This window comes from Ambystoma mexicanum, chromosome 11 (genome assembly GCF_040938575.1).
Source record: "Ambystoma mexicanum isolate Mex_15411 chromosome 11, UKY_AmexF1_1, whole genome shotgun sequence".
Lineage (NCBI taxonomy): Eukaryota > Metazoa > Chordata > Amphibia > Caudata > Ambystomatidae > Ambystoma > Ambystoma mexicanum.
In genome coordinates this window covers 108,758,155-108,775,629 of record NC_090934.1, presented here as the reverse complement: position 1 = coordinate 108,775,629, position 17,475 = coordinate 108,758,155, and the positions used below count along the sequence as shown (strand labels likewise).

Genomic DNA, 17,475 nt, shown 5'->3' with positions numbered 1-17,475 from the left:
CTACACCTGACCACTTTTAGACATAATATCCATGGTTTCACTACCTTAAGGGAAGATGGTTATTCTTAGGCCAGTCTACTTTCCTGAACTATATTGGCCGGTACAGTGACTCACCTCAAGAAAGACCAGTATCCAGAGAGTATTACAAGCCTACCTTAAATTAGGACATTTAAGGCTACTCGCACCGACTTTAAGGAAGAATGTTAATGACTGCACCAGTCCACCTTAAGTATGTAGGTTCATGACTCCACCACTACACCTTAATTAAGAATGGTCATGGCTGCCTTGTATCAACTTCAGTGCAGATGCTTACCACAACAACAGTATGACGTATTGGAGGGCACTCATGCTTACAGGGCTTTCCTTTAGTGAGTATTGTCCTATGGATGGGAATCACACCACAACCAGGCTACCTTAACAGATAAGTTCCTGCATGCACTTACACACTGTAACAAAGGACACTGACGCCTAGACCAGTCCACCCTGAAGAATTGTACTTATGCATACACCATTCCACCTTACACATGCCTTCACCATCCCACCATTATGGAAAACACAACTGCCTAACCTTTTCCACCTTACGGATGGGCACTCAAGCCTACAGCAGTCCCCCTTAATGCTGAACACTTATGCCAGCATTACCAATCTGTCTTGCAGAACGACACGTATGACTATATCACTCGTCATTGAATAAGGCCACTCATGTCTGCACCAGTCCATCTTCTTGAGGGCCGTTCACACCTAAGTCAGTGTCCCTTACATGAGGATGCTACTGCTGCAAACAGTGAACTTAAATGGTTAACATTAATTCCTGAACTTGCTTTCCTTAAGAAAGAATCAGTCCAGATTGTGGATGGATGCTCACACATACACCAATGAGCCTTAGGGTATAATGACCATACATACATGTGTACATTATTATTATCACTATTATTATTATTATTATTATTATTAATAATACTAATCATACTAATTATGATTATAACTAATACAAATAATAATAATAATAATAATAATAATAATAATAATAATAATAATAATAACAGATTTGAATAGAGCAAACTCGCTTGGGAGCATCGGAGCACTGTGGACAAGTCGTAGAGCAAAACATTAGGAGTGAGAATTTTACAAATTCTCGCTCCCAATGTCATCAAATGAACATTAGTAATAATTATAACACAGTACATGGACAGCAGGTGCACAAGATAAGCAGAATCTAGAGTACACCAACGTATTTCTGGAAGAGCTAGGTCTTCAGTGCTTTCATAAACTGAAGGAGAAATCAGCAGTCTGGATCCTGAAACAGACTCCGAAATGGAGGTCCAGACAACCAGAGCGTAGCATGCACAGGATCGATTGCTAGTTTTATCCTTATGAGCCACTCTTATTTCTGCTTAACAACCATGTGTCATGCAATGTTTGTAGTGTGGCCATCAAGTATGCCAGCATACCGACAGGGGATGCACTGTAGTTGAGGCACGTAGTTTTGAACCAGAACCAGTGTTTAAACCATTGAGAGCCAGTGTAATTCGGTAAATGCGGTTAACATTCCTGGAGCTGATAGAAGATGCAACAAGGTGGGTTTCCTGGACAAGGTCAGCAGCTGGGAGCACCCAAAGGAGGGTCTTTATCTCCATAGATAGGCGAGATCACTAGTACTATGACGGCCGATCAGAAGTCCTGCGTAAGGATGAAGGGCTTGATCTTCATCATTAGAGATATTGGATACCAATCTGTTTGAATCTTTTTTGTAATGTGTTGTTGGAAGGATAGATTGCTGTCCACACTGAAACCTAGGGATTTTCCGGAGTGAGTGAAGATAGGGTAAACCCTGTCCAAGAGCATTTCATACATCTACCCTTTATTGGAATGGATATTCCAAGATTACGATTTCTGACTTGGCGGGATCGAGATTTAATTGGGCAGCTGTCATATGTGAATGCTTCAAAGGCATGAGCAAAGGCAATCAATTACATTAATGTACAACTCTCATCAGTTTCATGGTGTATTGAGCTGTTGGGTTCCTCTTGGAGTGAGCCCACTAGTTCCATTTCGAGTTTAATGGTGACCGAGAATATAATGGCAAATTAAGTGGATCCAAAGGTGACAGACAGGGTGATGTTTTGATCTGAGAGAGCCCATCTGAACAGACTGGATCTGTCTGATAGGTGGAATGTACACCATTTTGAGATATGCCAGAGAAGCCCATCCTATGTTCAAGGAGGGATAGTTGATTGTGATGGTCGACCATGGCAAAGCCAGTTGAGAGGTCCAGGAGGATTAGCTGACACAAGTGCACTTTGTCGATAATCTGAATGTTGTCCTTTACAATCTGGGTTCTGCATTTGTTGCAGAATCCAGATTGATTATTAGGGAACAGACCATGTTGCCCAAATTCTGTAAGAAGTTGATTAGCAATTGCCTTCTCAATGACCATGCCCATAAATCGGAGTCATATGATTGGTTGTTAGTTTGCTAGGCCTTCTGGGTCACGTTTTTTTTTTTCTTCAGTGAGCATATCAGCCTGTCTTAAGGATGTCTAGGAATGTACCATCACTGAGGGAAATGTTGGCTATTTTAAGAAGAGCATTAAGGGCAGGCCTGGTAGATTTTTTAAGGAGTTTTGACAGGTGAATGTCATTGGTGTTTGAGGTTGGTTTTAAGAATGAAAGTATGTACAAGGGATCTGTAATAATATAACTTCAGGGGTCTTCTTGGGCTTATTACATATACTTTATTACATAGTTACATTAAGTTACATATAAGGATAACCACTGGGTCCCATCACCCAGGCTTAATTGACCTCAGGTAGAACACTCATACAGCATTCACACATCAACATTCCACATGACATCACAGGGTCTCTCATTCACAAGCAAGCATTTCACAACAGGATCCTCGGGGTGAGGGGGTGGGAAGTTGAATGGCCTGGGGAGGAGAGGTATTGGAGACCTTCATGTGAAGCCTGCTGTCATTGATCTTGTAATAAAAAACAAATTGATACCCTAACTTTTCTCTCTGGATACTGGTACCTCAGTGTCCGCTGTGTGGTTCAAGAAGTGTTTGACTCTTATGGAAAGGGTTCACTCCTGTTAGAGGCTTCCGTGGTGGTGTATTTGGTAGCCTTGCCTTCAGGATACCATGGTCCACCATTTCAATTGTAAAGGCTTCAGGTGTAGAAGGTTCTCAGGTTTGTGGGCCTTGTTCCAGCATTTCTCAGACACTGTAATGGACACTGTAATGGAACTTTTCTGCATAGGGATCTGTTGAGTGTGCCATGGGGCGAATGGATTGATCCACTTCTACTGGAGCCTATCTGCCAACTTCTATGACAACTGGAAAAAGTGTTCTAACAGCAAGGTGACGTTTGCAATGGTAGGGAAGTTGGAGAAACTGGAATGCAGCACCTCCACTGGAAAGGTTTTCTAAGAGTGATATTCCACCATGGAAATGTATCCTGATTGTTCCATGTTCAGCAGATGGCTGCCTAGTATGTCCAGATGAGCATGATGAAGTCCACGCAGTTAACAGATATGCCAACACAGGCAGGTTATGAGGGGGGACTTGAATAAGATGTGGTCTAATCTTTCTGCGGTTTTCGATTGCTTGTGCCTCGGGTGAAGTTTAAGTCTCCAAGGAATGTTTTGGTCATTTGAGAGACTGTAGCTATACACAGTATGTCTGTAATCTCACCTATGAATGCACCACACCTGGGGGGTGGTCTGTGGATAAGGTGAAACATGGCAGAGTCCTTCTTTGATAGAAGGAATCAGCAAGTGAGAATGTTCATTGAATCTTATGGTGATTGATTGTGTACCATACAGGGCCAGTTTATTTTGTTGATGAATACCTCTCCTCACTCTGTTTTCACCAACCTGACAACAGGTTGCTGCATCCAGATGAAATGATGACATGCAAGCCGTGGTAGGACGTTGGTGTGATCCAGATTTCTGTAATGAATGTATATGGAATGTGTTGGTGATGATGAAATATGAAGTTTCTACTCTGTTTAGGATGTCTAGGGTGCCAATTTTGAGGTGTGTGCAAAAGTAGGAAAGTGTTCTCCATAAAGGAGGAACACTTTGCTTACAAACACCATATTCTGATATGGAAAGAATGTAGGACAGGGACATGAAAGCCTCAGCTTTTGCATGTGCCTGATTTATGGCTTGGCGACAGCACTAGCAAGCATCAGGAATGCAGGGCAGCCACATGGAGGGGATTCTCCTCCCAGCAGCACTGGTTTAGCATGTCAAGAAAACAGAGTAAAAATACGGCATATGCAAGGTTCCATTAAACTCCACTGCACACGTTTTCGCCTTATGAATATAGCATTTCTGAGACTGCAGCACCATTTTTCTAGCTTCATAAAAATTTAAGAAAATGTTAAAAAATTGGAAAAGTGTCGGTCTTTTGAGAAATGCTCGCAATGCCACCAGAGCACATTTTTTGCCCACAACAAGCAGCTGTAGCACAAGACATCCCCACGCCAATACTTCCACCCACTTCAGAATGTGCCTGAAACTGTAGGGGAGAATGTCATATGCCATCACTCTTCTCATCATGAGGTCAGAAGTGGCCCCTCAGTGTGGGTTAATCGCATTCAAGAGCATGTATAGCAAAGGGGGCAAGGACGAGCAGTGATGAGGGGGATTCGGAGAAGGGTGGCCAGGTTAGGTGTGCACTGTGATGATTGCGTTTTCCTGGGTGGTCCTGGGAGAGTTTGAGGTGGGTTTGTGAGGTTCACATGGTTATGTCTTACTACTGTTCAGGTGAAGAAAGCCCAGCACGTGGCCCTGCCAGGTGCATTCATCCAAAAATAGGTGATGTACTGGCAACCTGACATCCTTTGCTGTAGAGTACACAGATATGTCAACCCTAGCCCACATCATGATAGTCTGATCACATTTACAGTGATCCGTCACATGAGATGAGGCACATGCCTACATGTGTTCACCTTAAGGCTGATGCTTATGTCTTCACTTCTGCAGCCGAATGGGGGGTCTCCAACCTGCAAAGTCCACCAAAGGGAGGAATGGTCAACGATTATGCTCCTGACTCTAACTAACCATTTTAAAATGGGCTCTTTGATGCAGCTGAGTTGAATATTATTATATGTAATTGCCCACTAACTTAAGTTAATTGTTTTTTTATAACGCACTTAGTACCGAAGGGGTTTATAAGCGCGAACCCGGAATGCGAACCTGTGTTGCTCTGCGTCATCTTGCTCGTGGGAATTGAACCTGTGTTGCTCTATGTCATCTTGCTCGTGAGAATTGAACCTGTGTTTCTCTGCGTCATTTTGCTCGTGAGAATTGAACCTGTGTTGCTCTGCGTCATCTTTCTTGTGGGAATTGAACCTGTGCTGCTCTGTGTCATCTTGCTCGTGAGAATTGAACCTGTGTTGCTCTGCGTCATCTTGCTCGTGAGAATTGAACCTGTGTTGCTCTGCGTCATCTTGCTCATGGGAATTGAACCTGTGTTGCTCTGCGTCATCTTGCTCATGGGAATTGAACCTGTGTTGCTCTGCGTCATCTTGCTCATGGGAATTGAACCTGTGTTGCTCTGCGTCATCTTGCTCATGGGAATTGAACCTGTGTTGCTCTGCGTCATCTTGCTCGTGAGAATTGAACCTGTGTTGCTCTGCGTCATCTTGCTCGTGGGAATTGAACCTGTGTTGCTCTGCGTCATCTTGCTCGTGAGAATTGAACCTGTGTTGCTCTGCATCGTTTTCCTTCCAAGACGAGTGCATTGCCACTGACCTATACTTACTACCCGTGTCAACACTTCTTCAGACCCATATCTGCAAATGACTAAGTGTTAAGAATGTTTGCTGTTTGGAAAGCAGTGCCGGCAGAATATCAATTGTGTTGGGTTTTGTCCCCCCGAAACCCCACACAATGAAGACCCTGCAGGCCCTTTTAAGACTAACTAACTTAGGGTGACGTGGGTGTGGTCTGACCTAATGATACTGACAATGCTCTGACTCTCTACTACTCCCAGATTCTTCATATAGCCACACAGAGCTCGTGCAAAGATGTGCAATCGCTTCACCCAAATGAGACCGTGTCCTAATAATTGGAAAGTTGTGTTCTAAAGGCGACATTCGACAGTGCAAGTATGGCTGTGTGCCAACACATGATGAGGGGTTAATGTCCACCAAGGTGTGGAATTTAACTAGAAAAGGATATCAGTGACTATACACGTTGTGTTCCTCACATTAGCCCAATGACCATGGGAACACCTGCAATCATATAGCTCGGCCCCGCTGACCAAAGCATGGCAGTTGTGATGGGAACTGGCTGAGATGAAGTAACCAACAGAACAAATGAGATGAGAAGAATCTAATTCGATATCTTTATTAACAAGAACAACCTCTGCTGGTTGGGTTGGGCTGGAGGAATGCTTATGGGGTCTGAGGTTTTTCAATATGAGTAAGGGTTGCAGTGTAAAAGCCTATCTAGAGGACTCCCTGTCCCTGAAGGGGATCCCGTAATCTATTTCACACAGTCTCTTGGCTATTAAACCCAGCTCACCTCTTGGCTCAAATTCACAGTCTCAGAGATGTAGTGACCGACTCTCTTCTTGACATCACAGTTCCAGGGATATAGCGGCCAGCACAATGGATCTCACAATCTCCGCGATTCAGAACACAACATGCTTCGTTCCTTTCCTCTTGGCTGTAGGAGTCTGCTTGATGCAGATTGTTTGCACACTCTGGCCACCTTCCTACGTTTCGTTATTTGATGTTAGACACACTCTTACTCTGAAGTATTTATTTTGTTCTCCCCCTCCCTTAGGGTGTTTCCTTGAACACACCACCAGGTAACCTCTCCAACCTTGATTACGGTCTCATAAGGAACGCACCAGAAACTATTCCTTTCCCCTGTAAGGGTTGTTGTCTAGCTGCATGGTTCTAACATGCCACCTGGGTACATCCTCCTAAGCAAAGCTTCCTAGTTTAAGAGGTTCTGATTTTTCTCCATGGGTTCCTGAGTCCTGCCAGGTTCTGGGTGGGGTATGGAGATGAAAAAAAATAATTAGAGCCCCACTTATTTTCTCTTATATGGAACATCCATTCCTAAGATGGATATAAGAAGATTGTGGTGGTAAGACAAAAAGCTTAGGAGGAACCCCTCAAACATGAGATCAGAAAGTAAAAACCCACGAGAGGTAACAACAGCCATAAGGGGCCAAACATATACATTATTAACTTTCAGAGCGGTTTCTTTAAATTCCATAATTGTACGATAATAAATTGAATGTGTGAACAAGATCCTTTCCCTGAATGGAATATCCTTTTTTTTTCATTCTATGCTCCATAAATTGACTGTGAAAAAAATCCCACCCGCATATTTCTTTGTGTTGCTGACTTTGAAATGCTGTCCCAGGTAGTCTATAATTTGTGTCTGACGAGAAGAATTCCTAGCCGTGGATGTGATGTGGCGTGTGCACCGCGACTGTTAGGCCTTTTGTGTGATGCAGGCTTCCTTTCGCTTTCCCAGGGCTGTGCAATTATGCAAAATTATGTGCAAAAAAAAAAGGAAAGTGGAAACAAAATTACTTAAATAACAAGATTTGCAATTTACTGGGCTGCACCCAAGTTTCAGGTTTAAGTGGTGCGTTCCAAAGCAAGATATCGCATTGTAATTTTCATGGTTGAGGTCCCAAAGAATGGGTGAGTGGGTGGCCTGCAAAAGCCAACATCACGTTTCACTGCTGTATAGCAGACTTAAAATATGATAATGAGTTATTTTTAAGAGTGTTCATATATCAATGATGCAATGGTGCGGGGGGGGGGGTGGGGGGGATCTGTTGTTTTATTGTAGTGACCTGGCTGTGTGGGAACATGTAACTGAGGTGCAGTATTCAATTTGATCAATGTTTCTTGCAACTTTGAGATACATGGAGCAGTTTTAGGGCAGCTGCAACTCCTGGTAGCTGCTGTGGCCAGCATACAGGTATAAGGAGCCTCCATCTTAGAATCTCGTTTCATCCTGAGAAGAAACAGACTTGTGAACACCATAAAGTAACAGCGGAAAAAGAAATAGAAAAAAATAGAGTTACGATTTTCTTTTCAAATGTTTGGTGACTGACACATTTTAGAAGAAAGAAAGGTAACATATGCCACCAGAAGTGACATTTATACTTTTTGAGAAATGACAAGCAAACCTGTATAGTTTTGATGAATCTATGTGATCACTGTGCCGTCCGTAACTATGCAGACGAGAATGTTGACGGCAATTACGGTGCAGTGCAATGGTCAAATAGATCACTTTACCCGCCTACCCCACCATCCACCTCACTTACCTTCACGGTGGCACACTTCCCACTATCCCTGCGGCATCAGTTCCTCCCACTTGCATGTGTCGGAGCGGATGGCGCAGGTGCTTTTTCTTTTTTTTCTTTCTTTTTTTTTTTAGCTTTCTTGTCCCCTGCTTACCACAATGGTAAGTGGAGGACACCCCTGCAACCCTTGACTCCCGTTACTGCCCCCAAAGAGAGCCGGGACACCCCTGCAACTCCTGCTCTGCTTGGGGGCACTAATGGAAGTCAGTATTTTGTGCACCCCCAAAGTCGTAGTGACTGCGGGGGTACACAAATGAAGGCTACATTATGGTATGGTTCCATTTTGATTGTTAATGTGTGCAGTTTCCTACTTACTGTTGACACTTCACTACCAATTAGTTTATAATCCAATCTTCTGAAATTATTACTGGGCTGTTTCCTTCTACTTTAATTATGGCCGACACAGGTTTCATGTTTTAAACACTTTTTCAAGGCCAATAAATGTCAGTTATGCTTGATTAAACTTTTGGTTTGTTCAAAGTTTATAAATGGAATGGGCCTCTAGTACCAGAGTATGCAAACTTTGGCTTTCCAGATGCTTTGGACTACAACTCCTATCAGACCAGCCAGCATGGTGAAGGTTAAGGAAGCTATAGTCAAAATGTTTCAACCCCTCTATTGGTTAATAGGATAGGTGTTGAGGAAGATGCTGAGATTCCCACAAAGAAAGAAATCAAACCATATAAAAAAAAAAAAACAATCTGAGGTTGTTGATGCCATGAGGGATCCTGGGTACCTATTGATATGATGTGATATGGCATTTATAACACGCCTATATACAAGCGTTTCTATTCAAGTAGAATAGTGATAGTGTGATAGGAACACCCCTGCCGATGCCCTGTTTTTATTTGAAAAACAAATCAAGGTGCACAACTGTACACCAACCACTAGATGGAGGTCTATGAAAAGCATGTGACTCTAAGCAGATACAAGAAACAGAAATATGATTACTGGGTCAGTAATGTTTCTCATAGGCAATTATGGATTTCAGCTCATTTATAACAATTGGTTCCCAAATAATTCTGCTATAGTTCTTATAAAGACTTGCCCTTAGGAGAAAAGGCTAACCCACACCTAAATCTATTCCACCTGAAATATAAACATTGTTTATGAAAATTCAGCTACATCAATTACAACTCCATGCAATGTTCTTGTTTAGTTATAAGTGATGTGAATATGTAAAGCAAAAGGCAATATCAAAACCCAGAGACAAAGACACATGGGATTGCTCATTGGATGTTCCTGGGTGTGATAATATGAACTCATCTAGGGAAAAGGAGATGGACTTTTAGCACAAATTATGTATGTGTCAGATGTTCAGTGACATTGAAAATGCATTCATTTCAGCTCTGCATTTCTATTGGACTGCATTATATAGAATGATATACAGAAGTACATGTTGAACCAACTTAAGATTTACTTGATGTTTTGTATTTGTGCCTGTTACGAGTGTCTTTTTTAAATTTTTGGTGATAGAATTGTATTGAAGGTTTTATATCAACAGTAAAACATGAGATACTGATAAGAAATTAAAATACATTATGAAATAGTGGTATGCTATTTTTGAAGTGTGTGTGTGTGTGCAATACAATTCATGTTTTAGGAATAATAACTAATTAATTTCACTTGATAGCGCATTTACTTCCATGTCTAGTGTGATTCAAGTCAAGCTAACGTCAGACTTCTTCAAGAGACTCTGGTTATTATTTTCCTCTTCTTCTAAACTAACCACAATCGTTTTTTTTTTCTCGTCCATCTGTACAGGAAGAACCCTATGTCATGTTCAAGAGATCAGATAAGGCCCTCTTTGGAAATGATCGGTTCGAGGGATATTGTATTGACCTTCTCAAGGAACTGGCAACAATACTGGGGTTTTCGTACGAGATCCGACTGGTGGACGATGGGAGATACGGATCGCAGGACGAGAAAGGCCAGTGGAATGGCATGGTCCGAGAACTCATTGATCACGTGAGTGACTTTTAAGGTTTCCTTCTGTTGTACGAATTGAGTGGCAAGGGGGGGGTTTTTGAGGTTCAGCGCAAGGATCTAATATATTTGAAGTGAATAAAGCAGCAGGTGGATGCAGGAGGCGCGATTTGCCAATTCTAGCGCCAAGTAAGGAACCAAGGAAACAAATGTTGTGCAAACACACTGCGCATAAACACTAATTAAGTCCAAAGTGGTAGGGTAAGTTTAATTGTCACTGCGGTAGCCTGACACGTGTTTCGGGCACTTGCCCTTCAACTGAGGCTAGAGAGTTGTACATATATACACATTATTACAATGCGGGATTAGCCAAAACAACAAGAATTAAACAATTGTGAAACCAAAGTTAATACAGGGTGTGGGGACCCAAGGTCACGGTGCATACAGGGCGGGAAACCAGAGAAACATACATTAATGGTATGGGAAACCAGGATTTTGGTGCATCATATCGAAAATCAAATTTCCAATTTTTGGACCAATTTCAAAAGTCACAAAACAAGTCAAGGTGTAAACAACGCAATTGCAAATGAAAAAAGCAATTTAAACAAAATAACAAAGACACATACCATATGTATGATTGAAATTCATCAGGTCAAGTTGAATAAGGGAAAAAGGAATAACCAGAAAACCATTAGCTGGGAGATTCTTAGTGGGCCATACATCATAAGGGTTGACGTAGAAAAAAGAAACTTATTACCTGTAAGTTAGGTGTGTTCAGTATAAACTGAGGGAGAGACACATAAGACTAATTACTATGGATATAATTTAGTAACATGTAAAAGTATAAAATTGACTTATAAACATTGAAAAATTGGGATATTGACAAGATACTTACCCTGATTAGGGTAAACGAGGGAATAGTTTAATAGTCGCTCCACTGAAAAACAATAGGAGCAGCTAATTAGCCTAGTACACATCTAAAGGCACTATCATTTAGATGCAAAGGCGAATGCCAAATTGGTACCTGTCACTTGCAATTGCACTCAAGAATTTATGTAGAAGCGTTTCCGCGTGTCTTTAAATTAGTCCGGTGAAGTCCGGTTGGCGTATGTCCAAGATAAGTGGGAGAGAGAAAGGTAAGGAGACGCTTTAATTAGCAACTGGTGCGTGTCTAGCTGAAATAATTCGCATACAAAGCAATCCCTACCAGCTAGGGATCTGCGTGAAAGTGTTAGACTTACCAGCGTCTCCGCTGAAAGAACCGAAATGGAGCCGGCTGGCCGCGACTCCTGCTGCCACTATTATGTTAGCCGGCAGACGTGGAAAGACCGCAGCCGTGCGTAAGGGGACATGCGGTCGCCATCTTGGTTGTATAGGGTTGGATATCAACCAAATGGAGAAAGAGGCGGTTAAGGAAGGGAATGGGAGAGGCATTGTGCACAATTGTGCTCACATTAGAGGAAGGCAATTAATGTATGTTTGATTAATGAAAATTAAGATTGAAAATCATGATTAAAAATAACATTTCCAATCCCCATGTGGGTAATTGACGAGTAGACACTTGGAATACAAGTAGAGGGGGCCAATGGTAAGGCCTGACAGTTTCACAATTAATCCAAGATGCTTGGGCCGAGCAAAGGCAACTAGAAATTGAGCACTCGGTAATTCCGAAGGAGAACGTAGAAGGGAGTCGTGTCTTCCTGACCCCTCTCATATAGGAACTAAGGGAATTGATTAGAAAGGAAGAACCAATTAACAAGGGCTAGATGTATGGCACACGAAGAAACCCCCGCATGGAAGGAAGGAAGGGGATGAATTAATTAGGTAACAAACCAATTGAATTCAACAATCTATATATTACAAATTCGCTCATAAAAACACAGACAGTTCATGATCTGTATTGAGGCCTTGTGTGACTGTGCGGAAGCGACAAATAAGTCTCGCTTCCAACTGACGTAATTTTAGAACCAAATTACCACCTCGTTGTGGTAATGATACCTTGGCCATCCCAGTGAATCTAATATCAGCCTTGTTGTCCATTTGGTGGACTTGTTGCCAATGTACAGATAATGGGTATTTGGAATCTACTTGGGAGATGGAGGCCAAGTGTTCCCTGATTCTAATCTTCAGAGGTCGAATTGTGCTGCCAATATAATGTTTCCCACATACACAAAGAATGCAATAAACACAGAATTTGGTGTTACAATTCATGAAGGAGTTGAGTGAATATCTCCCTAGATGGCCAAAATCTACTTGCTTGGTTTCAAGTGCGAAGATACACATAGAACACCCCCCACACTTACGAAACCCACTTGTACTAGCTAGCTGTAACCAAGTTGGTTTAGCTTGTGGATTGGACATAAATGAAGGAGAGAGAATATTTTTGAGATTGCTAGCCTTGGTGTAGATAAAGTTTGGCGAATCATCTACCCAGGGGGTGATATCTCTATCCAATTGTAGAATGTGCCAATGTCTCTTGACTATACTATACAGTTTTGAACTCTCTGTGTTATATTTAGTAATGAATTTCAATTTATTACTGTGCGTACTCTGAGGGCGTACTTTTGGAGTAAGTAAATCCTCTCTCTGCAATGATTGAACCTCTAGTTGGGCTTTGTCAAGGAGGTGACTATCATAACCTCTTTCCAAGAACCGGTTACGAATAAATGCACATTCTATTTTAAAGTCCTCATTTGTTGAACAGTTGCGTCTAGCGCGTATAAATTCACCTTTGGGGATATTGCGTGTAACCGATTTCTTGTGGCAACTGCTCGCATGAAGCAGAGAATTAACCGACGTGGATTTACGATAGGTTTTAGTTAACAGTTTGCCATCAGAAATCATAATAGTTAAATCAAGGAAGTTAATACTGCTAGTGCTAACAGTCTGTGTGAACTGAATTCCCCATATGTTAGTGTTAAGGTAATTGACAAAATCATTCAGGGTGTCACAGGAGCCATTCCAAATCAGAATTACGTCATCTATATATCTTTTCCAAATATAGATATATGGTGAAAACATGGTGTTTGTAAAGACAACCATTTGTTCAAAATAATGCATAAAGATGTTTGCAAGACGAATGTGACCATGACCCCAACCTCAATATGATGGATCTATTACATGACCTCAGTATACAACAGCAAAATTTGAAAATAAAAGAATTATCAAGTAAATCTAAATTCGTGCCTACTTTTCCGAAAGACAATTTGATTGATACCTTCCATCAAGCAGTCACAAATGACATACACAAATTGCAAGACTCTACGCATACTCCACGTCGGTTAATTCTCTGCTTCATGCGAGCAGTTGCCACAAGAAATCGGTTACACGCAATATCCCCAAAGGTGAATTTATACGCGCTAGACGCAACTGTTCAACAAATGAGGACTTTAAAATAGAATGTGCATTTATTCGTAACCGGTTCTTGGAAAGAGGTTATGATAGTCACCTCCTTGACAAAGCCCAACTAGAGGTTCAATCATTGCAGAGAGAGGATTTACTTACTCCAAAAGTACGCCCTCAGAGTACGCACAGTAATAAATTGAAATTCATTACTAAATATAACACAGAGAGTTCAAAACTGTATAGTATAGTCAAGAGACATTGGCACATTCTACAATTGGATAGAGATATCACCCCCTGGGTAGATGATTCGCCAAACTTTATCTACACCAAGGCTAGCAATCTCAAAAATATTCTCTCTCCTTCATTTATGTCCAATCCACAAGCTAAACCAACTTGGTTACAGCTAGCTAGTACAAGTGGGTTTCGTAAGTGTGGGGGGTGTTCTATGTGTATCTTCGCACTTGAAACCAAGCAAGTAGATTTTGGCCATCTAGGGAGATATTCACTCAACTCCTTCATGAATTGTAACACCAAATTCTGTGTTTATTGCATTCTTTGTGTATGTGGGAAACATTATATTGGCAGCACAATTCGACCTCTGAAGATTAGAATCAGGGAACACTTGGCCTCCATCTCCCAAGTAGATTCCAAATACCCATTATCTGTACATTGGCAACAAGTCCACCAAATGGACAACAAGGCTGATATTAGATTCACTGGGATGGCCAAGGTATCATTACCACAACGAGGTGGTAATTTGGTTCTAAAATTACGTCAGTTGGAAGCGAGACTTATTTGTCGCTTCCGCACAGTCACACAAGGCCTCAATACAGATCATGAACTGTCTGTGTTTTTATGAGCGAATTTGTAATATATAGATTGTTGAATTCAATTGGTTTGTTACCTAATTAATTCATCCCCTTCCTTCCTTCCATGCGGGGGTTTCTTCGTGTGCCATACATCTAGCCCTTGTTAATTGGTTCTTCCTTTCTAATCAATTCCCTTAGTTCCTATATGAGAGGGGTCAGGAAGACACGACTCCCTTCTACGTTCTCCTTCGGAATTACCGAGTGCTCAATTTCTAGTTGCCTTTGCTCGGCCCAAGCATCTTGGATTAATTGTGAAACTGTCAGGCCTTACCATTGGCCCCCTCTACTTGTATTCCAAGTGTCTACTCGTCAATTACCCACATGGGGATTGGAAATGTTATTTTTAATCATGATTTTCAATCTTAATTTTCATTAATCAAACATACATTAATTGCCTTCCTCTAATGTGAGCACAATTGTGCACAATGCCTCTCCCATTCCCTTCCTTAACCGCCTCTTTCTCCATTTGGTTGATATCCAACCCTATACAACCAAGATGGCGACCGCATGTCCCCTTACGCACGGCTGCGGTCTTTCCACGTCTGCCGGCTAACATAATAGTGGCAGCAGGAGTCGCGGCCAGCCGGCTCCATTTCGGTTCTTTCAGCGGAGACGCTGGTAAGTCTAACACTTTCACGCAGATCCCTAGCTGGTAGGGATTGCTTTGTATGCGAATTATTTCAGCTAGACACGCACCAGTTGCTAATTAAAGCGTCTCCTTACCTTTCTCTCTCCCACTTATCTTGGACATACGCCAACCGGACTTCACCGGACTAATTTAAAGACACGCGGAAACGCTTCTACATAAATTCTTGAGTGCAATTGCAAGTGACAGGTACCAATTTGGCATTCGCCTTTGCATCTAAATGATAGTGCCTTTAGATGTGTACTAGGCTAATTAGCTGCTCCTATTGTTTTTCAGTGGAGCGACTATTAAACTATTCCCTCGTTTACCCTAATCAGGGTAAGTATCTTGTCAATATCCCAATTTTTCAATGTTTATAAGTCAATTTTATACTTTTACATGTTACTAAATTATATCCATAGTAATTAGTCTTATGTGTCTCTCCCTCAGTTTATACTGAACACACCTAACTTACAGGTAATAAGTTTCTTTTTTCTACGTCAACCCTTATGATGTATGGCCCACTAAGAATCTCCCAGCTAATGGTTTTCTGGTTATTCCTTTTTCCCTTATTCAACTTGACCTGATGAATTTCAATCATACATATGGTATGTGTCTTTGTTATTTTGTTTAAATTGCTTTTTTCATTTGCAATTGCGTTGTTTACACCTTGACTTGTTTTGTGACTTTTGAAATTGGTCCAAAAATTGGAAATTTGATTTTCGATATGATGCACCAAAATCCTGGTTTCCCATACCATTAATGTATGTTTCTCTGGTTTCCCGCCCTGTATGCACCGTGACCTTGGGTCCCCACACCCTGTATTAACTTTGGTTTCACAATTGTTTAATTCTTGTTGTTTTGGCTAATCCCGCATTGTAATAATGTGTATATATGTACAACTCTCTAGCCTCAGTTGAAGGGCAAGTGCCCGAAACACGTGTCAGGCTACCGCAGTGACAATTAAACTTACCCTACCACTTTGGACTTAATTAGTGTTTATGCGCAGTGTGTTTGCACAACATTTGTTTCCTTGGTTCCTTCTGTTGTAGTATGCTGGCATGAGGCTGTTGAGTCACGAAGATACCTGGGTGAAATGTGCACATTTACTCATGAAAACAAGGCTTTAAGCATCATTGGTATTTCATTATGCCTCACAATGTGTGTAGACGTCACAGACTCAAAGTGATATAGTATAGATTTGGCAGTTAGAATGTAATTTTCAAATACATCAATGATAATCAATGATATTGTCTTCCCTCATCGTTATTCAAATTGTTCAACCATAGACATGTCAATGTCAACTATGGGCTTTCTGTTCTTCTAACTGCCCATTAATAAAGCTATTTATGAAAATGCGAGAAAAAAATTAAAAAAACAACTCATAGGACGTGATCGTACAGGTCAAATGTAATGGTCTAGTCAAATATTGTATAGTGTCTCTGAGTTAATGTTAAAGGCCATTTGACTTCCGTATAGTTCTTACCAAATAGTCCAATAGTGCTTTACATTGGACATAACATCAGTGCCAACACGCCATGGCTTGGGAGTGCTATACAATCTTTCGATATTAAAAAGACGTAAACCTTGCAGGTTGGCCATGACATTACTAACTTTACCTAGAATATTACAGGTGCTCTGCTGGAGAAAAGTACCTGTGTTGTGTACAGGCCAATCTGCTTTGGTACATTCTTAGCTGTCACCTTTCTGAAGTCTTGCATCTGTTAATACAGTAATTGTTCAATTAAAATTTTACATGAGATCACGTAAACGTTGATTAGGAGATTTCTCCAATGTGTAAGAAGACAGACATTCATTCCTGATACATCTATCTGGAGTAAGGGATCTAGGAGTGTGGGTCTACATATCACAACCTCCTGCTTTTTTTACTAGATCCCTTACAGTGCTTGAAAACAAATGAATTTGAAGAGTTCTGCGATCAAAAGCCACTAGGGGTGATATAGCTTTATATTGAGATCTTCAAACAGATGTGCCGTGGATACAAGATCTTCCCAACCCATGCTGCGAATGCTAATCCGTAAGATGCTTCCTAAAGATGCGATTCCTTGGGAGCAGCAACATAGAGGAGATCTGATTGGAGGATGTTTCTCATTCTTCAAAATATTGAAGGATATGGGGCCATTGCTGAGGGATAGCACTGGGGTAAAACTGGATGGAACATGCCAACTACGGCCATTCTTTTGGCTAGGTGTATGAAATCTTTGACTCCTGAGATGTTTAGGACTCTGACTCCCATGATCCCTCACTATTAAGTAGGGCTGATGTGAGTTTAGGTCCAAAACATTTGGAGAGGCAAAAGCTCTAGAAACATGATTTAGGAATGAAGACCTCAGCGGCAGG

The 17,475-nt window shown here is 41.4% G+C and overlaps 1 protein-coding gene across 2 annotated transcripts in view; it reads left to right on the top strand.

Moving 5' to 3' along the window:
* Nucleotides 1-17,475, top strand: part of GRIK3 (glutamate ionotropic receptor kainate type subunit 3) — a 1,124,179-nt gene that overhangs the window by 827,643 nt on the left and 279,061 nt on the right. For both annotated transcript variants that reach the window (XM_069622638.1, XM_069622639.1), the window contains one exon: nt 10,114-10,317. In XM_069622638.1, coding sequence (XP_069478739.1) covers nt 10,114-10,317 — 204 coding nt within the window. The remainder of the gene's footprint in view (nt 1-10,113; nt 10,318-17,475) is intronic.